This window comes from Anser brachyrhynchus (genome assembly GCF_964034855.1).
Source record: "Anser brachyrhynchus genome assembly, chromosome: 10".
Classification (NCBI taxonomy): domain Eukaryota; kingdom Metazoa; phylum Chordata; class Aves; order Anseriformes; family Anatidae; genus Anser; species Anser brachyrhynchus.
Window position 1 is genome coordinate 3,657,638 of NC_137705.1, and position 22,253 is coordinate 3,679,890.

The 22,253-nt window shown below is 38.6% G+C and overlaps 1 protein-coding gene across 3 annotated transcripts in view; it reads left to right on the plus strand.

Moving 5' to 3' along the window:
- Positions 1-22,253, plus strand: part of CNTN3 (contactin 3) — a 100,260-nt gene that overhangs the window by 68,146 nt on the left and 9,861 nt on the right. For all 3 annotated transcript variants that reach the window (XM_080606975.1, XM_080606976.1, XM_080606977.1), the window contains exons 7-14: positions 4,479-4,615; positions 6,896-7,025; positions 8,291-8,441; positions 15,609-15,736; positions 17,132-17,307; positions 20,298-20,415; positions 21,527-21,685; positions 21,767-21,916. In XM_080606975.1, the coding sequence (XP_080463101.1) occupies positions 4,479-4,615; positions 6,896-7,025; positions 8,291-8,441; positions 15,609-15,736; positions 17,132-17,307; positions 20,298-20,415; positions 21,527-21,685; positions 21,767-21,916 (1,149 nt within the window). The remainder of the gene's footprint in view (positions 1-4,478; positions 4,616-6,895; positions 7,026-8,290; positions 8,442-15,608; positions 15,737-17,131; positions 17,308-20,297; positions 20,416-21,526; positions 21,686-21,766; positions 21,917-22,253) is intronic.

Sequence of the window (22,253 nt, forward strand, 5' to 3'; positions counted from 1 at the left end):
TGGAATGGAAGTGGAAAAAAATGACATTTTCAGGGACCTCCGAATTGAAGTTATTGCATGCTTCTTTAGGCCCCATTGTTTTATCAGAAAGAGCTATCTGTGCTTAAAGTCACTTGAATTTTTTAGATAAAAGTAGGCTCATCACTGCTGTAGGCATCAGTATGAGTGTCGTAGTCTGACTTTCAGAGAGATATTACCTTGGAAAATGAAGGTTACATTTTCTGTTTTTACAAAACTTTGTGAATTCCCAGTATGCTTCATAGCTGCTTTCTCTTGAACTATGGAAAGTGCCTTTTGACTCTGATTTATTGCCTGACTGCTGAGCTATACAGAAGTACTTTCAAAAGAGATTTCCAGCCCAGCTTTCAGACTGTAAATTTCAAAGTGAGGATGTGTGTATAAGCAGGCTGCATCTTATGTGTGAGCTCCAATTAGGGACTGTTCTGGAAGAGCTTCCCGTGGTCTCCTGCCTCCGAGCAGAGGTAAGGCAGACCTCAGTGCTCTCTGGGAGAGCACAGTGCGGCTGAACAGAAATCATGATCCTGAAGCTCTGCCTTTCCTGCGCGTTCTTCCTATGGTTTACACTATTTTAAAAGAGCTTTTCATTGGAGCCTCTGACTCGGAAGGAAATCAGATGTAAAGTTTCCTGTTAACATGCATCATTGCTGTTGAGGAGGCTGAAAGGTACCCCACAAATTATTTACAAATTAGGTCTCAACACAGCGTCTGGAAAGTGTCAGCTTCTTCAGCCACTGCTTCCAAGAGCCTCGGCACAGTCACTCCTTGCAGTTGGTCTTCGCTCTCACCAAACCCCAGAACAGTCATTGCAAAGAGGTTTCTTAAAAAGCTAAACCAGTGGATCTTTTTCCCCTTGTGGCCAACAGGGATTCCCCTGGGTGTAGTGAAGTAACAGTTGTTCTCTTCAGGATGACCGGCCTGGCCTGTTAGCTGGAAGCAAAAGGTGGTCATAGTCAATAAGAAAAAGGTGACTGAGTCTTCTCACCAGGCTAAATTTCATTGTTACGCACTTGTATCACTTTTGCCGGTGCGACCACAAGTATTACAAGGAATATATGAGGCAGTATAACAAATGAAGTAAAATGTAGGCTGATGCTTTTACAAGTAACTAACTGTGAGGCTGATGGCTATGTTTTTTAGAAAATCGGTTACCTACAAGTATTTTGTCCTAAGGGAACCTCTTATGAATGTTTTGTGAAGATTGTACTGCAAGTTCCTGAGAATTGCAAGTGTTATCACACAATTACAGATTCCTATCATGGTCACAAACCCTGTGCTACAAACTCCATTAAAATTCACTTCCAACCTCACAATTTACAGGGCATTGTATTTTTTTTCATCTCAGTGGAAATGTGTTGTCTGTTTGCCTGTTCCCTGCTGAAGGAGGGAGTGGTGTCTCCAGAAAGAGGTTTTTTACCAAGTCATTACAGTCTTCGTTCAGGAGCACAGATACAGTGGTATTGTCTCCAGACCGAAAGCAGATGTTCTAAGCAGGTAACGTTTGCCTACCAGTGACTAGACTTGAAGAGGAATATGGTTGTTTATTCAGAATCATTTAGGTACAGTTGGGCAGAGCTAAATAAAAAGGGCAGTGCCAGGCTTGGAAAGTGGTGTTTATCTAGGGTACGCAGATCTACCAGTACATGACCTTCTGTCTGCACTTTTCTCGGTTGCTGCAACGTGGACATCTTTACTTTTGCCAAGATTCAGAGTATTTCGTGGAATACTCCCGGCTGTAGTTGCCCTGCTTAAGCTGTCTACTCAATTTTGAACTGTTTAGTTGAATGATTTTTTTCTCAAAGAATTTCCAATATTTTCTACAGTCATCTTTAGAGACTTTTTAGATGTGGAAGATTGAAAAGGATATTTTTCTTTCTGCTGGATTCCTTGGTCAGTAATTGAAAGAGACAAAGAGCATCTGTCAAGAAAATCACTGAAGTCTACATCAACACTCTCTTGCAAATGCTCAAGCACCATGAATTTCACACACTGTGAAAAGCCAAACACTGGGGCTTTGGAAGCTCTGTTCTGGTTGTTTCTGTTCTGAGTGGTGGTCTTGCTCCCACACTTTCAGAGAAGTTTGTCGTATATGCCCTGGAGACTTGGGAAAAGCCTCCTATGGAGACTGCCTGACATAAAGAGTCCTAAAATGCAGCTCTACAGTGAAGTTGGTGTTTTTCTCTGTAATGAAATTGAATCCAAGATCTTGAACTTGAAAACAGACCACAGTTAACCTACTTTCAAGTGAAGATATGCAGCAGATGTGAAATATTGCACATGTATGGATCCATCAATAATTCACGGACTGTTGCTTGTTGCATAAATATTTAGGTATGCAAAGTGCAGGAAGCGTGCTGACACGGAGGACTGAGCTTTCAGCCCCTTGACGCATGTGGGACAAATACGCCAAATGACAACATGAGACAAAGCAATGGCACTTTCTTGAACTCCAGTGTAGTAACGTTAGCTTTCAGTCTTTAACCAACATTAATATCAGTTAGATAGTACGTTTGTCTGACGCAAAGATTAGGTTATCCTGTCTTTCAGAGCTAACCTTGATAAAGAGAGTGTAAAAAAATATATGATCCCCAAATCAGTAAAAGGTATTAATCCTCATGTGGTATAAGAGACATGCAAAAGAAAAGAAACAACAGCAGGTTTCACTGTCAGCAAATACTGGTTGAATTCCAAACCCTCCTAAGTTAATATCTAAATGAATACGTTCTAGTAAAATCTTCCTATGAGAAGTTAATCCTGAATATTTACACACAAATCATAAACAGAATTAATCCTTGTTATCCTAAAAGTATGGTGCAGTATGTGATCATGGTGAGATCTTATCGCTGCATTTCAGAACGTAAGATGGAGAGAGAATTTATGTGCTAGAAAGGAATGAATCTTTTTAACAAAATGAATACTAGCTCTCATCCAAATGTTGGTCTGTTGGTCCCGTGCCTTTGGCAATGGAATAGGTTCAGCTCCCAGCTGTGCTTCAGACTTCCCTTCTGACCATAGGCAAGTCATTAATTTTCCTGGTCTGAATTAATTGCTGGTATAATACTATTGTAGTGAGAAGTTCAGCGGGAATTAATCTGACCTTATGTGCTTCCAAAAGTCATCTATAAAATAATGGTATTTTCCTCTTTTTTTCTTTTTTTTTTTTCTTTCTATTTGTTTTGGTATGAGAGTGTTAGAGCCTGTATTTAAGGAAATAAAGGATTAAATTTCAAATGTCCTTTGTGTTTTAGAAGCTGATGCTTTCTATTTAGTAGCCAAAGTCTTCCTAAAAGAAAGTCTTCTAAACATTTATCTACATGGCTGCGTCTCATGTACTTTATATAGCTTTTGCTTTTTATATGGGAAAAAAGTATATAATAATAAGTATATGTAATGTGTCCAGATTATCCAGAAACTAAGGTATATAGTTGTCAATGTACAGCACTGTCCTGCTAGATCATCAATGTCAACATTATTCCTGAAGTAACAAGTACTCAGAGATGTCTAAAGATATGTCCTCATTCAGTGCAGATTTCTATTAGAGCAAGGAACTTTAAAACTTAAATTTTGATCCATAGATCAACTAGAAGCTTTCAAAAACTTGCCTTTTGATTTGTAAATATTATCGTTATATAAATAGACAGTATATATTACTTCCTTAAATGTCTTATAGCATCTTTCTTTGGTTTAGATATTAAAAGCAAAAGTGTTTCTGATTCATATCTTAGTGCTAAATTACTTTTCATCAGTCATCTTAAGTTTAATCAGACAAACATATAATACAAATACAAATGATTCCAGTTTAGAAAGTTTAGCTCCAGTATTTATTTATTTTTATAGGAAAAGCTGTAGCATTTTAAACTATACTTTTACACTGCTAATTGCGTTTTAGATAGTTCTGAAGGATGTATAGTTTTAGTAAATCAAAATGGTGTTCAAAAATTAGCTATTTTTATGGACTTTGCTAAGGACTTTTTCTGGGTTGCACCACCCAAAGGCCGTGTTATGTCTACTGCTATCAAAACCAGTCTTATATCTTTATGTTTTCACCCTCAGAGGTGGTGGATGTTAGTACTGAAAACAATTCAAATGGTATTTGAAATTAAGACTGACATACCATTATGTTTTTTAGGACTTAACGGTTTCTATTCAATATTAATTTGATGATTTGGCTACATCAATTATTTAATTCCAATATTGCTGCTAATTTCTTTATCTTACATTTACCTCAATTTTAAAGTTGTGTTATTTAATCATTAGTGATTTTAATATTGGTTTGACTGGTTCAGCTTTAGTGATCTGTAATCTCAATTTTCTTTTGTTTTACTACTCACAGTAAAGATGTTTAGAAGGAACAGTGAGTAATTTCTTTCATTAGGTGACTTGAAGCAGAACCAGTGCAAATCTCTGGGGGTACAATAACTTGTTAGAGTCTTCGTTGTTAATATGTATTTCATCTGCAGCAAAACCTCACTGGATCCAGACAATAAAAGATACCGAAGTTGCCGTAGAGGACACGTTATACTGGGATTGCAGAGCAAGTGGGAAGCCCAAACCGTCGTATAGGTGGCTGAAGAATGGAGAACAGCTGTCAATAGAGGTAACATTCACTTCTGAAAAACACGATGACATGCAAAAGTAGCAGTACCTCATACAACAATGAGAATTCACAAAAGTTCATGTATTTATGTCCAGAGAAATATTTTTATATAATTTTCATGGTTTTTTGTCAAGGGCATCCAGTTGGAAACTTCAAAAGCTGATATACCAGAAACACAAAGACAAATTATATTACGCAAAAATAACCTAAAAGGAGATTTAAAAACAATGGTAGAACCAAAGAAATAATCACATAAGGAAGGACTGGAGAAAGAAGTAAATTAAAGTTACATATTAACAGCCATAAATAAGGGATGGAGAACTTAAATTATTTTGTTATACTTGTCTTTGTAATTTCATTAAAGGTAATAAGAAAAGATTTTCAAACTTCTTGAGGAAAGGAGACAAAAATTGTAAAAAGCTGCAGGTCACCAGTGTTTGATGCAAAGTTTGAAATGTACATAGCAACGTAACGTAGTTCTTTGCTTTAATACAATTGTTAACCTAGTGGAAAGTGATACATTTGGTGACAAGGAAAAAATGTTGTACTGAGGATGTCTGCCAGATCAGGAGTGCAGAAAAGCATCTGATACCCCTATTGATTTTAGTTCTCACTGCTACATTGAGAAAACTGCAGAATTCAGGTTATCAGAACTATAAACCAGGGGCAGTAGCCCATAGTAGGAAGGCATTTTGCCCTTAGCCAGTGCTGTCAAGAGTACTTGAGTGTTGTGCTCAATGTTGGCACCCACAGTTGAAGAAGGAAGGACTGCTCAAGTGAATTCAGTGGATGGCTATGAAAAATGATCTAAGCACTGAAAAACAATTCTTAGCATTCAGACTGTTATAGTTATATGCTCACTGAAAGAATTGGTAGTGTTTCATGGACAGGTTCAGTGAGGGAGTACAAAATATCTCAGTGATTTAAGAGCGCTGTTACTGTATTACACAAAGTCACTGAGGTAATGCACGATTTTACCTTACCAGTAAGTACAACAAATACCTTCTCTCGTTCAGATTTTGCAATTCTCCACCATGGAGCATTGGTGTCAAGCCTTTAGGCATGATGTAAGGGAATAAACATGGCTTTGGAAACGCTTAAGGGCTGTACGCTGTAGGACTAACTCATTAAAGGCCAGCACTGAGGAGGCAGCAGAAGAGGAGTTCTTTCTGTATCATGAATTGTCTTCAGCTCCTTTACTGCAATAATCCTCCTTCATGCTGGGTCTGCTCCACAAAAGTTTCCTGCCGGGGTTATTCTGCTAAGCTCCTCTTCCCCATAAATGAATCTGACGTAAGGAAGAATAAGAGCAGTTCAGGATGCTAGAAATAGGATCAAGATGTGGAGATTCAGGCCCGTTCCTTTTAGGGCCTGTTTTGTCCTTTGTCTAACAGCCTGAGCACCGTGCAGTTAACGGGGAAAGGACCTGTTAGGAAGGGAAGGAGCTGAGCTGAGCTGCCTTAGCCAGAGTCACCCTTCAGTGGGACCAGCTGTAAGCAGCCCTTAGCAGAAAGGGCAAAGAGGGAGTACTGCTGCGGTAGGCCTAGGGAGCCATATCTGGGGCATTTGCTAGGCACTACTGCTCAAAAAAAAAAAAAAAAAAAGCAGAAAATGTTTTTAAGAAAATAGTTTGTCCCTCTGTTTATTATTGTTTCTCTGTCTTTCCCCAGAGGAGAAGCTCCTTTAGTTTTGTCTTTGTCACTGGTTCCTTTCGTCACCAGTCTCTATCACTCCATCCTTCAAAGTAGTCATTTCTTACCATAGTTCATACAGTTCTCCAAGAAGTATCGAGGTGAGAAGCACCCTATACTTCAGTAGCTTTGTCAGCTCTGAGGCACTGAAATACATCTTCCTTTTAATGACTGTTGGAATTTTTTCTGCATAGTATTACAGAGAGCTCATTAACAAATGGCAAGTGTGAAATCTCTAAATAGTATGAAATGCCAGTGCCATCTGTATATTTTGGATACTCTAGTCTGCCGTGAGGTGCTTAGTATGATTTTGTCCACATTTCTGGGGAAATATGAGGGTATTTGAGACTAAAAAGCCTCTGTGAAACCAAGCAAGTTTGAAGAATTGATTTTATACGCTGCATTGCTAAATCTCAGTGCTGCCATACCATGATACGGTTATATCAATTATTTTAGAACTGTTCTCACATATATGCTGTTACATCTACCCCATTTATCATATTTATGCTGTCCTATTCATATTTCTTACTTATTTTAAATTTTTCACAGGAAATATATCATCAATAAAGGTATTTTTCTTAATATTCAGGGAAGGATCCAAATTGAAAATGGTGCACTTACAATATCAAATCTAAATCTGACAGATTCTGGCAGATACCAATGCATAGCTGAAAATAAACATGGTGTCATCTATTCGAGTGCAGAGCTCAGGGTTGTAGGTAAGATTTTCCTTTCTACTAAAACAAAGACCTCATTCTCCCTCTCCACACCCCATCCACTACTCCACCTCGTAATTATTTCTACTTTATAACTCACTCTGTTGCTGTGACTGAAATAAACAGTTTTGGCAACCCTAATATCTTTTTATCTGCAGTGCCGAGGACTTTATTCATCTATTTCCAGAGGATTCGCAGTCCAATCATTCACTGCTTTAGAACAGAACACAGATACATTATTAATTAGGGGAAAAGCAGACACAGGGGCTTGGACACAGGCCTAGAGATTAAAACCTCTCACAGGGTCTGGAATCAGCACTGGCTCAGCACATCAGTCAGCTGCACTGACCTTCTGCAGCGTGGCTCCAGCGTTCCCAGGGGAGCAATGTCATTTAAAAGCAATAGGCTGCTCTTGTGTGCAGCCATTCTTGATCGAGGGGACAAAGAATTGTCATTCAGTCATTCAAATGATGCGTGCTGGAGTCTAGAATAAATGACAACCATTTATTTCAGGGAAACAGTGAACTTGCAGAATGCCATATGCATTGATATGTTTGTGCAATTTCTGCTTCCAACATAGGAAGATTGATATCAAAACTAAGCCTGTAAGAGCAGTGTGTTTTGGGGCATGAGTTATTTCCTTTATATTGTATAAGGTTACACTCAATCAGCAGACTGCTCGCTCAATCTCGTTCTCCTAAAATACTGAATTTCCTTCCAGAGTTCACTGTTGACATAGATAGAAGCCATGTGCCTTTTCTTAACTGCTAGCTAATACCAACTACACCCAATACTGAAGGAGCTGTGCTGTAGTTTTTTGTCATTTAACGTACCTGATGTGGCATTGTACTCTGACGTGAAAATAGAAGCCACACAATTCCTTGAGTTTTAATGAGTTTTAATGGTGTTGACTGCCCTCACTGGACTTAGACAAGTCATGTAAGCTCAAGTTCAGCAAAGCGTAAAGTTAGGCATGTACTTGAAGCTCGTTGGGTTCAGTGAGCTTCAGATCAAATAAAGTCAGTATGATCTTACCTGCGTGCTTCATTAGGTGACATACTTTGCAAAGTGGAAACCTTTACTTTTTGTATCAGTGTAAGGAAAAGAAACACATCATTGCCCAGCAGAAGATGTGTTGGAATTATCTAATTCATTCATGTTTTTAATTATGGTTGGAAGTTGAGAAGTGTCATGTAAGTGCTAAATAGTAATATCATTACTATAATTCAAGATGCTTTATTTCACTGTTAGTATCCCTTCTGTTTTAGCTTCTGCTCCAGATTTTTCCAAGAATCCAATGAAGAAAATGATTCAGGTTCAAATAGGCAGCACAGTTGATTTTGAATGCAGACCAAAAGCTTCCCCTAAGGCCAAATGTTCCTGGAAGAAGGGAGGTGAGCAGCTACACGAAAATGAAAGGTATTAAGTCTATATTGGTTTATTTGTTTTAAGCTTACAAAAAGTGTTTTTAATGTCTTTTTATGCAATAACATCATCTGTAGATCCAAATGGTTGTAAAGCCTCTCTAGAATCTGCCTAGCTGGGCGAGCTTGGTTGTTTTTTAATTGTCATTGTGTCTGAGCACTGAGAGAGCATGTATATAGCTTTCTTTAAGGTCAAGGGTCAGCTTTTACTTTCAGTTTGATGTAGAGTTTGGCCTCATTTAGAGAAAATCAGGTACTGACAGAAAACCTGGAAAGGCAAAGCCTATAAAACACTACTAAAAGCCTTCAGCAAAATTCTCTGAAAACAGTGGCAGGCAGACGGTTGAGGCATATTACAGCCACGATGATAATGTGGCCAAGAAACAGAAAGAAAAAAAGAAATAAATTTCCAGTTGGCAAAAATTAATAATTGGGAGGTCTAGAATAGCACTCTCACCATTCTAGTATTTCGATTTTTGCTGTTCTGCTACTGTGTTTGTTTTTCTGGGGAAAGTTATTACAAAGATGACTCAAAGTTATATTTTAAAAGATCTGTGAAAATATGCAAGGTTTGCTATGTAATTGCAAGAGGGACCTGATGAACCCAGACAACTGAGCTGAATGGTGACAGATTAGTGATGTCTAACCTGTGTACAGATGTGTAACATCCTGTATACATACACTTTGGAAAGAAAACCGCTTCTATACAAGTATTGTAAATTAACTGTGAACACTTAGGAGAGCGATACAAGCATCAGTGTGCAAAGGTGGGTGTAAAGGTGGGGTGACTTTTTCAGCTTTCTGTCTGAACAGACACCGGATCTGGTCTTAATGGTTGCTTTAAATTGCCCTCCAAAAGCTGTACGCACCGGTTTCAGTCGTGGTGATGGCAGCAGGCAAAAGAAAGTAATGCTCAGTTTCAGAAAATGCTTTGAGCACACCTAATGCTGCCTGCTTACATTTACGCATTTGCTTGAAAACACAAATTAGGGCTTTCAGTTCTGCAAAGTGCAGATATTTCCAAAATATGTCCCAGAGTGTTTCCCAACGTATTTTTGATAACACACTATAAATGGCTTACAGAGGGAACATAATAACAAGCCAGTACTCCTGAATTAATCTAAATGAAGTCCACTTTCCTTCAGAGAAAAGCAGAAATGTGATTCTTTGCAGAAAGCACCATAGTTCATTGCTGTCTGCTATGGATAATTACTATTCATTAATTCCTTGCAGTTCTACAATTCTTCCAAGTCAGGAATGGGTTTCCAATTAGCAGTACATTTTTCAACCATTAACTGAATTTCTAAGGGAGAAGTCTGTATTGGGGGTGTGTTGGGGCAGAGTGTGCCTTTTTTAATTGCACAGAAAGGGATCGGTGAGTTCCCAAAAGGGATAACGCAGGGCACGCAGGTCCAGCATGCTCTTTACCTGGGAGAGGCAGAACAAGCTTAAGTACATTTGGACCTCAGACCTACAGTAGCATTCAGGCTCTCTCGCAGAGCACTCCTTGAGAAAGAGATTGAGGGAAAGGATTTCCCCTCACTTTACAATTCCTATTTGCATGTAGAGAGCAAGCAGAGAATTCACAGTCTTAAGAGTACAGCAGGTTGCTTCCCTTCTGGAAGTTGGCTCCTGCGAGGGAACAGCTCTTGCCCTGTATCCCAAGTGTACATGTAGATACATACATGTATAGCTCCCCAGTACCTTTGTCCTTGAGTAGTTAAAACTATATTCTTGCTGGTTTGGTAGGTTTGCTTGTGGTATACCGCACTTGTCAGCTTTGTTAAAGTACGGGGGCGATGGAATATTTTGTGTGTTTTTTTGTGTAAACTTAGGCAAATGTTGGAGCTTATCCTCTCTGGAGAGTATGCCAGCACAGTCATGTCCAGGCAGTCCCAAGCTCACTCCACCAGCACTCTGGTACAATAAAGCCAAACACTCCATTACTTCAAAGTATCCTCGGTATTTCATTTTAAGGAATGTTACATTTCACTGGGGTTACTGATCACATTACTTTTGTAAAGCCTGAAAAATCTTCATTTTGATGGCACTGTTGCTTGTATTTTTAATTTATTTTTAAATGATACTGCATTTTCAGTATGTAGAAGATCTGGATAATGACTCAGTAAATTTTAATTAAATGAGCTGAATCTCATGTATCTTGAGGAGGGGAGAAGATAGAAGTCAAAATGGATTTGTGAGCCTCTGGACTGAGAAATAGCTCAACATAAAGAATACAGTCTTGCTTCTTGTTAGTTTTGCAAAATGTGTGACTTTTTTTTTTTAGAATATCTTGAATAAAGAAAGCTAGACAATGAAGAACATTGGAATGTAGAAAGCATTAAGGTACATGGATCACTGTAGAATATGCAAAAAAAAAAAGGCAAAAAAACAGGAATTAAATGAATTGGGTACTAAAGCAAGAAATACTTCCCTCCAAAATAGTTTTGGACCTCTGAAATAAATCATTTTGGATGTGATCATCATCTTCAATGATGCCAGATCAGGTACTGAGTTTAGGAATCTGTGATTAACTGGCACAGGTCAATTTTTACCCGGTATTATGGTTATCGTGTGTATCACCATGCTAGGAGCCGCTTGTATTCACTTAGGCTGTTCTTTCCCAACCAGCTCATATAATAAGGCCTTTAATTTTTTTTCTGTAGAGTATATTATATCTGCAGTCATTAAACCTGGTTGTTTTTTTTGTAAAAGATTCTGGGGCGGCTTCTACTGATGGCAGACCACAGGCCCCAAGGCCTCTATGGGGGCAAGCCTGCCACCTTCTCTGTTGAAAGTTGGCCTAAGGAACCCCATCTCCTGGTGGATGAGCTTTTATTTTTCTTGTATCCTCCAAAAAATTAGTATTTGTCATTTAACAAAGGTGAAATGCACTTGATGCTAGTTTAACTCACATCTCCATCAAAAACGTAAGGCACTGAAATGTGACAAGTCCTAGGTAAAAAACCCTTTTAAAGATTTCTTTAAAGATATTTATATTATGTTCTAATATCTGGCTGGAGGAAGATTAAGATTGTGAGATCATGCAGAGCAGTATTTCAGTGTAAACAAATCCACCTTTATTCCTAGAGCTTTCTAAATTTACCAAGAGCAGAAAAAGATGAAAAGATACTGCAAACTTTTAACTTCACTAAGAAGCACTGCAGTGCAAGTCTCTCAAAATAACTTTTAGTTTTAGCATCTTTAACTATGGCAAAATTATGTCAAATTAAGGGGGAGAGAAAAGAAGAGGAATTGTTCCTGATAAAACGTTGCATAAGTCTTATAAGGATCAGTGCCTGGTTTTATCGTCACTGCAGTTTGAATTAAGTACTTTTACTTCATTTTGCGTTGCAGTCTGAAACGCTGTGATCTGGAAAGCAACTTACCAGCGCTTCAATAAGAGCTTATTTTGGCTGGCTTTCTTGTAAAGTAATCTGGTTTAATTTAGTTGGAATTTGCTTAATATATAAAAAGCAGTTTTGACCCACATTTTCACTGATCCTTTGTGCTGAAGAGTTATGAACAGGAAAGTAATACATTTATGTTTGGTATCATAATAATAAAGGTCTAAAATACTTGGTTTTTCTGATGAATAATCTGACAAATATAAGAAGGCAGTGATTATTTAGTTTAACTATGTCTGTTATTTTAGCAGCAAAGTATTCTAATGGGAAGATGAGATTAGTTAACAGTTGCATTAATGACACCAAATTTCAGGTGGCAGCCTTGACTCAGAAGGGCTGGGATCTTGGATCCTGAGGCTTATGCTGGCCCTCAGCTGTGTGTGTGGTTGTACTGCACCAACACTTCCATTTAACGGGATTTTGATGAGTAAGGCAAAAATATGTAAGCTTCTAGATAATACTGACGCAGTTCCCTAAGCAAGCAGATATGGGGACAGTGAACGTGGAATAGCTGGAATGCTCTTACAGGCAGACAGTGAGGTCAACAGATTTCGGATTGGCTTCCTGGAGCATCGCTTGCTCTCTAATCCCAGGTGATATTTGTCTCAGTATCTGTAAATATTGGAAATAAGGTGTGGTCCGTAACAATAGTAAAATAATTTATCAGTATTAGAAGTATATGAGCCTGTTCCACAGTTGGATCTCTGCATGGTCAGTTGTGACTAACGTAACTGATAACAAGTGATAGTCTGAGGAGTAAAGCACACCTGACGTACTGGGTGGAATTAATGGAGTCTGTAACCTCACTGAAGTCCCTCAGCTGTTTGGGAGGCCTGTAATGCCAAATACACCCTCCTAGTTCAGGGGAGAACAGGAAATCTCTCCTAGTTTTGCCTCTCAGGTGAGGAACCCTAAAGTCCCGACGTTGGTTAAGCCCTCTCCCATTCTTTTGACCTCAGTCAAGGAGTGTAAGAGTGTGGACCTGAGTTAAGACATGTAGCTGTTCTAGGTATTTTTTATGCCATTCGTTTGACTGTTGGAGAAAAGTGTCTTCTCAAAGACTGATTTCCCACAGGTTTGCTCAAGAGAATGATTTCATTTTTGTCAATCATACTTTGATCTGAGGAGCAGATAGATCCTAAATCAGTCTCCAGTTGTGCTATCGCATATATGCCAAAGCATTATTCAGCCAATTATCTTCGTTTTACAGGGCTAAAAAGTTTCTGCTGTTCGCCAGCACATCAGAAGTATGCAGGTCATGAAATTCACTCTGAAAGTTGCTGGCCTTCAGCAAAATGTATTGGAAAAACTCCTGTAGATACAGGGAACGCTAAAGGGTGTATTATTTTTCTGTGTTAGAAATCTAGATCGCTTCCTGGCAGCAGGCCAGCCGCAGTCTGTTTGTTTTGTAACAGCGTGTGAATATCTAATAATTTTAAGTGTACTAAAAGCTTCGGTTTCTCTAATGCTTCAGCAGGAAGGGGTAGAGCTATTTCTGGAGTTTGTGTTTTCATAAGCTGCACTGCATGTACTGCTTTGTATTTGAAAAAGTAAAGAGTTGCTCTTTCTAATTCACTGGTAAAGATTTTATTTTGACGATAAAATTTTTCTTGAATTGATTTGTTGTTTTTTGTTTGTTTTTAACTCTGAAAACAAACCAAAAAAAAAAAAAAACACTTAACTGTCTTGGTTTTAATAAGCCTATTGCTTCGTTATTTTAGACAAGCTAGGCTTGAAGATAGCTTAGAGCACTCCAAAAGTGATTTGCTTTAATTAAACAATAGGCATTTTCTATTTTATATCCCTGTTCTATTTTTAGTTTGTTTGATCTAAGGCATTGTCAACACTGCTGGGTTTTTTTATTTATTTTTAGCTTTTTTTTCTGCTGGAAACTGCTTCAAAGTAGATGATGCAGTACAAGCCCTTGCAGGATACACAGATAGAAAGTCCAAAAACCAAGTAGCTTCCTTGCAGTCATTATTTCAGTCCAGAAAGTCTTCCCAGCCTTGCCCTGCAGCCAGTGCTGCACTTCCCTGCTTGCGTTACCCTTCATGAGCTGGCACAGCACAGGCAGGTTCACGCAGCGCTGCTCACGCTGAGCTGGTAGGTGCAGCCTTTGAGTGACAGAAGAGCAGGGAACTCGTAGCTTCAAACGGGCATCCTGCTTAACCCAGGCTTGGGACAGGTTTCGAGAAGAAAGGCAGTGCTCCCAGTTCCCAGCTAAACAAAGCAGCCTTCTTAGCTACTTCTTGTAATATGTATTTAAGTGTAGAGGACTGAATCTCAGTTCGGACAAATTATTGATACAAATTTGCCCCACGTATACTAAAAATAAAGCAGCAGGGGTGTGCATTTAATTTTGTACTGAATAAAGCAGCAGGTTAATAATGAAGTACATGAAAGAGAGAGGACCAAAAATCCACACGACTCTTCTGAAGAGGGAAGACAGCAATGTTAAGTTTCATGACATTTGCCGCCTTCTCTGATTATACTTATTTTGATTCTGATTATACTTATTTTGACGACTGTGTAAGACTCTCCAACTAATGCGGTTAGAGGTTTGCCTCGAGTATTAATGTTGTTTGCTGTTCTGTTGATTCTGTTTAGCGAGATGTGGGGTGTTTGGGACGTTTCCAAAATGCCTGCTAGCTAAGGTGCCTAGGGACCTGGCAGCGTAGCCTCACCGTGATTCATTTGATGCCTTTGAAATGGATTGGTGTGATATGAGATAGAAGCTCTGAAGCCTTTTGGCTCAGGTGTATCAGGAAACTGTTTACTTTTTTTTTTTTTCTTGCAATTATTCTGAACGTTTTTATGTACAGCTGGTTCTGTAGAGGCTCCAGGTTATCTCTCGGTTGGTGGAAGGTCCTGCATCTAAGGATATGACAGATGGGAGGCCCAGAAAGAGGGAATTAAATTAACCTTACCTTTAGGTCCTTACAGTGCTGTTGTCTGGTATGTCAACTCTACTACTGGGATGTTGGTGCTCTTAACGTCTGTAACAGTAATGCACGTCTCCTTCGGTTTACAGTTTTAGGAGTGTTTCTGTTTTGTTCCGTGCTATCTGTCCGCTGGACATGATTCTGACTGCCTGAGTTTGTTTGGGGTGGAGGGAATTTGTTCCCTCAAGTCCCCCCACAAAGCATACCTCTGTCTGCATGTCTGCAGGTCACTGCTGCAGAGTGTAGGCGAGGAGACGAGACAGAAATCTGCCACAGCATGAAGTCTTGAGTCTGCTTTCTAAACAAAACCTGAATTTATACTTGCATGAGCTCAATCCTGCTCTGAGGAGTCAGTGGTGCAAATGAGCTATTGACTTGAGTGAGTCCAGCGTGTTGGGCTTGTACATGTGAATACTGAAAAGTGCAAAATGTGGATTGCTTATGAAAAATCCTATTGCACCATCCCCATAATGATATGGTTATTTCAAAGCTGCCATGCAAGACTGTGTAAACAACATGATGCAGCTGAAAATTATTCCAGTTTCAGTTGTTACAGCTGGAAAAAAAAAGTTAATGTGGGGTCTCTCAGGTACGTACACGTGTACATATCTTAAACATTGGCTCTCCTGTAACTGAAGGCGTGGTGCAGCTCTGTTATGTACCATCAGGAACAGAGCATCAAAACTTTCCAACACCAGCTTGGTAGCTGATGCGGTTTGATCTACCTGGTGTAACAGAATGAGTATTCAGACATTGTGTCCACAAACCAATGCAGCAACTTTTAAATCTTTTCTCTTTTAAAATCTCTTTTAGAATCATGTTCTTAAAGGACGGAGGACTGAGAATTGCCAACGTGACGAAAGTTGACGCTGGTAGCTACACCTGTGTGGCAGCAAACCAGTTTGGAACAGCCAGTGGGACGACAAACTTGATAGTTACAGGTGGGTGAGCTGGAAAGGGAGAGGGTCATCGAACGATGATTTACATTGAACTGCAAACTTTGCAACAGAAGTCTGCAATGATGTGAACTCTGTTTCCTCTCTGAACAAATAACAAATATGTTGAAAAGTAAAGTGTGAGAAGTTATGCATTTAACAATATATAAAAATAAAAGAATAAATGTTTGATTAGTTGACAGAAAAGAGACTGACAGATGGTCTCTGGTTGGCAGAGATGTTTCTTAGCCCTGGGATCTCAGATCAGGGAGTTCTGAATGCCTTCCTCCACTCTCTTACTTACCTAAATACTACACAATGCAATTATACTTCTTAAGTACTTCTTAACTTGTTTAAAAAAAAGACAATGCATGCCAACCAAAAATATTTAAGGTCATTATACAATCTAATCCAAAAACCTCTTTAGCGCTAAGGAACTATACGCTTATTTGTTTATGGAAAAAGATATGGAAGAAGCTCCAGCTGCAGGAGTGTTCAGGGACTCCACAGGCAGTAAAATATAAAGTCTTTTGAAAGCTAATTGTGTACATAATTACTGTTAAAAGGGTTCTTGCCCCTTTCTCCAAGCCATCCATTACTAGCTGCTGTCTTTAAGATACGGGATTAAAAGGACAAGTGGTTTGTGAAGTTTAGCTGAAGACTGGCTTTTCCCATGATGTTCTTTTCTGAAGATTGGAATATCTGAAATATTCTCCAGATGCAAAATTATTTAATATCCTACTGCATAACATATCCTATATATCTCTAGATCCAAACAGAATTATTTTGTTCAGTGAATTAACAGCTACAGATTTTCAGTCTGTTTCTAAATGATTCATGCCTTGTTATATACAAATAATAGAATTATGTGCAGAGGATTTATGGAATGAAATTTAATTTTTGCAGTATTTACAGTACTTGATTTTTTTTTCTGTTAGTATGATTCAGGAATTGCAAGCAGCTATTCTTAATGACACTATTTATGTTTGATATGATATATGGGCCCAAATATCCAGTGGATCCTACCCTATGTAGATTTCCTCTAGTTTCCAGGTTTTGTTAGCTTTTCTTCCCACTCCCACCTCTTAATTTTCCCAATGGCTGCTACTACAGCTTCCTGCTCCAAAACATGCGGGTTATTGCTGAGATCCACACATGCTTATGAATGGTAATTTCATTGCTGGGGGTTGCAGTGCATTTAGCTCGGTAAAATAAAATCTACCTGGTAGATGTGCAGTGATGCAATGCTCCAACAAGAGAGGTCAGTCAGTGGCATTTATAGTCCAGCTGCATAATTCAAAGTGACAGTCATTAATCAGGTTTGAAGAACACGGTAGAATTAGTAGCAGGCAAAGCTCAGTAATACAGAAATCCAATAATTGATATTTCTTCTCTCAACAGAGCCAACAAGGATTACTTTGGCACCTTCAAACATGGATGTCACTGTTGGAGAAAGCGTTGTCTTGCCTTGCCAGGTTCAGCATGATCCTATCCTGGACATCAGCTTCACGTGGTACTTCAACGGGACGCTCACCGACTTCAAAAAAGATGCCTCTCATTTTGAGAAGGTCGGGGGGGTAAGTTCGAAACACCATCTCTTCACTTCCTCGTAGATGTATGCAGCACGAACAGGCACACTTTATTTTTCAACATAAAAACATATTTTATTTTAAAAATGTTTCTTCTTTCGGGCCTGTAGAATATTCTTCTAAGTTGGAGATAAATCATTAATTGAGCTAGCTTACTGCACATAACTTGCTGTACAGACACCTAATGCTTTAGACCTGAAGTGTAAGTGCCTACTTCTGTATCTGAATCTGGCCCTACATGATTTTCCCAAGATCACATGAAACATAACAATGACAGATTGAGGAACTCAACTCAGATTTTGTGTGCTCCAGCCTAAAACCTAATCAAAAAATCACATCTTTCCTTACTTTTCCTACACTTGTGTCCCTAGCGTATTTCTCACCATTCTCTCTGAGCCTCCCCCAGTGAGAGAGGGAGGCCATAAATCTCATTAAATATTTCTTATGTAGGATGAAGCGATGCTGCTGGTGGGGGAATGGTTACAGTAATGCTTTTCAGACTTTAGTTTTCTAATCAAAACATGAGAAGTTAAGCATTAAGACAGATGAAAGATATAATCAATTACAGCAATGGGCCTTATTTCAAGCAAGCCATGGCCAAGTAATAAAAAGACAGACAGCTGAGCATCAGCATGAAACTGGTCATTTTAAGCCTTCATAAAGTTTCCTTTCATGTCATCTTGCCAGATCTTCTGTTCTATAGGGATAGCTGTGGGTTACACACTTCTGTCTGTGAAACCCTGAAATTTCAGCACCTAACTTCTTTTTTTTTTGCCTGTAAAACATCAAAAGATTTAGCATTTAATCAGTAGGCACCGAACACACAGGACTGTTCCACAGCTTGCAACTGATAAAAGCACACCTGCATGTGGAGATGATGAGATTTCCTTGTAAGAGACATGAGATGTTCGTATATCATGTACATTTTGATAGAAATGTTTCTAGAATTACAAACTGACCATCTGTCATGCTGTAATGGGAATGCTCGGATTTCATAGCCCGTTACCTTCCAGTATTGCTACATGGCCTTTATTTATTTAGTAATATTTCCCCCCAGCTGTACTCTTGTCGTGTATACAAATAGTGATGCGAGACAGGAAAGGTTAAAAACATTCGGAAACCTCAATCTCACAGTTTTATTGGCTCAGTTAAGGATTCATAAGCTGACTGGAAAATGAAATATTTTTTCTCACTAAAAATTCCAGCTTTTTTTTTTTAAACGAACACAGACATACTTCCAAATCAAAGCCATGTTTATGTTCCCACACCCTTCCCCCCCCCCCGCCAAAAAAAAAAAAAGCATCAAAAATCAGTTTTTCACAGAAAATTATCAGGCAGTCGTGAAGAAAATCTGAGAGTGAGTACTGACTAACTCAGACCTCTGAATCTGGAACATTTTTCTTGGGAGTTTGTCATAAGGGACAGAACTAGGAGTTCTTATCGAATACAGATATTTAGTTTTAGTTTTGTTTTTTAATCTCTTACTTGTGTAAAGAAGGAATTGAGGCTTGTAAGTAGAAAACTCGCTATGTTATGAAGTGATTGATAGACACAACTATTTTGTGGACTTCGTCTGGGTCCCACTAAGGGTGACGGAATAATTTCTTGTGGAGTTGCATGAGCATCGCAGTGAGTAAATAAGCCTAAGTAAGTCACAGTGCGTATTTGTTAAATGAAAATACCTGTGCGTAACTCAGCTTTGTTGGATTACATGGCAAAAGAAAATAATTTTTCAGTGGATAGATTGCTATGTAATGATGTCTTGGAAGTCCCTGGCATGCATGCCTGAGGTCCCCAACATGTAGTTATTAGTGAGAACATTATGGGATCACCACCTGGTCTTGCAGATGGTTAGAAAAATATAGGATGTAACACTGTCATACTGGTCGTCTTTGTTAAACAAACAGTTTATACAAAGGGGATGGCAAACCAAGCAGACCCCCAAGTAGCTCCTGGTATCACCTGCTTACACAGCCCAGCACTGGCTGAAATTGTTATGCAGTCAGGAAAAGCAAAAGCAATTCCAGCAAGTGTTGGTATTGTGCGTGCACGTCTCCTTATTTGTATTCCATCTAGCATGGAGAAAGGAAGGTGACCTTACTGTCACCTGGACTTGTCCACACTGACAAAGATTTAATCTGGCTAGGCAAGAATGTGGATACTGCTAATGGTCTGCAGCGCCATGAGAGGTGAGAGTGCCTCCTACATTGTATTTTTTTTGCTGCTGCACATTTCTCCATTTTCCACAACACTTTGGGATGCTTCCCCAAAATAGCCACAAATAATTAAAATGCAGTGTTAATATTTCATTGTGGTTTTTTTTTGTTGTTGTTGTTTTGTTTTGTTTTTTAATTTTAGTAAAATTGTTCTATTTGATAGTCCCCTTTGCCCGGATTTTAAATAAGGTTTGCTAAATTTAGTTCATGTAGAACATGATTTGCTTGTGAGTATCTGTTGCTGATCATTTCCTGAACATCCCATTCCAAACAAGTAGATAGATTTTAGATTGCTTTCAACTTAACTTTTAGGGTATTGTAAGCAATCAGTGCTGGATTGTCCTCTAAATGTTTACATCTTTGTTTTCGTAAAAGAGCTGGCATTGTATTTATATTGTCACGCATGGAAGGGAAGCAGGCAGAATTGTTTTCAGCTTGTGAGTGAGACATACTAATGCGCGTCCTACAATTTAACTACAGATGTTGACATCAGTGAACTATACTCAAGCTCAAAAAGAAATGCTTGTGACAAAATGGCACAGCTGATTTGCATATTGTTAGAGATTTGTCTGAAATAATGGCATTCGCCATGAAAATAAATTATTCTTGAAAAATAAGGATGAAAACAGAAATACTTTCTGCCCAGTCATTTTAGGGCAACTTTATCTTCAGCTGTTTTGGTTGATACCTTCTCCACTTGCAAAATATGAGCTTAATATTAAATCACACGGTCGTTCATTTAAGACCTTTGTATTTTGACAGAGTGCATCAGGAGATTTAATGATTAGAAACATCCAGCTGAAACATAGTGGAAAATATGTTTGTATGGTGAAGACAGAAGTGGATAGTGTAGCATCTGCAGCAGACCTTATAGTACGAGGTAAATTTCGGCTTCAGTTACTGTAAATTGTGTTTTCTTACTGTTGTGTATTGTAGATTACAGAAACCACTGATGATGTAGATTACAAAACTAATTCATCTGTGACTTGAATTATGTGATTCTGCCTTGCAGTTATGGAGAATTTTAGTTCAGTTTGGGAGGAAGTTTGCTTTTTCCCAGAGAAATTAATATAGTGTAAGAATATAATAAATCTTGATGTGTCGTATTTTCTCACTGACAGTCTTTCAAGTCACTGATGAGTGGGAACTCAGCACTGGCAGCTGTGACGTGGTTGTGAGTTGCTGCCTCTGCTAAATGACTGAATGGGGTTGGTGACTCCATGGTCCAGCATCCTTCCTGTGAAATGTGCATCTGCTGCCAAAGCCTAGGAAAGGCTTTGTCCTAGGGACACACTGGAATTTAAAGCATATAATGCAGGGTTTGTTTGTTTGTTTTTCCAGAGCAGGAATGCTTGCAGCTAAGTCTGAACTGTAGCTTTCATTGCTGATGATGCAACTACATTTATTGCAAGAGAAAATCTGTAATCCAGGAATGAACATTATGCAATCAACATTTATCCTGTGTATTTTAAAATATGTCATTTATTTTATAATTGCTTTTGTAGTTACTTGTGCAGAATGAGGATTTTTCCAGAATGCAGCAGGACACTTGCCTGACTGAATAGCTGCTTAGGGTGCTGCTCAGGTGGTCTGCTGAAAAATTGCTACAGCACATCATACACTAAAACAGCTGTAGATAACAAATTGGCAGACTACAGAGATGTAATAGTAGATTAAAAGAGGATATCAAGGACCAAAGTAAAAGACAACGTGGAAAGGTACAGAAATCATGCTGAATAAAGGTTCTTGAACTAAAACAAAACTCTGTCTTGTAACCAGGGTTACTATTTCAGAATTATTTTATCAGATGCAAGCTTAGTAAATGTTAAAAAAAACAAATATATATATATATATATAAATATTCTTATTCCAAGCTAAATTGTTTTCTTCCTTGCACAGTATTCGATACAATGGGGATCCATACTGCAATTTTAGGGATTTTCAGCGTACTGGTTTTACAAAATACCTTCTCTTTTTCAATCTTATCCTAGGCTCACCTGGGCCCCCTGAACATGTAAAAGTGGATGAAATAACTGATACCACAGCTCAGATCTCCTGGCAAGAAGGCACAGATAATCACAGCCCAGTAACCACTTACACCGTACAAGCAAGAACACCTTTTTCAGTTGGCTGGCAGCGAGTTACAACAGGTAAGACACAATTCTTGTTACAAGTTCTGTTGGAATGTGTTCGACTAGGGGACATCATGGTTCTTTTTCTCTTTTTAATAGTTCCAGATGTGATTGACGGAAAAACATTCACAACCACGGTGGTGGATTTAAATCCTTGGGTTGAGTATGAATTTCGTGTAGTTGCCAGTAACAAAATAGGAGGTGGAGAGCCTAGTTTACCCTCAGAAAAAGTAAGAACCGAAGAGGCAGGTTAGTGGGTTCTTTTATTTGTTTTTAATTCAAGAATCCTAGATATAGTCAAAAAAAAAAAACATATCCTTGGCTCACTGCAAACAGGCTTGGCGTTGCCATCAAATATAAAAGTCTATAACTAGTTTGTTGATGATTTTTCCATTTAGCTGTGGGACAGTTTGTGTTGCATTACACATAACATTTAAATACATTTCAACTGTATTTAGTATGCCAAAAGCTGTCTGTTTAGTTAGTGCTGCAGAGTATAAAAATGTTAATGAATAGGAAGAGGCGAATTTTGACTATTTTTTTTTTTCCCCTTCCTGGTGTTTGGTCAGTGTATACCTTTCATGTA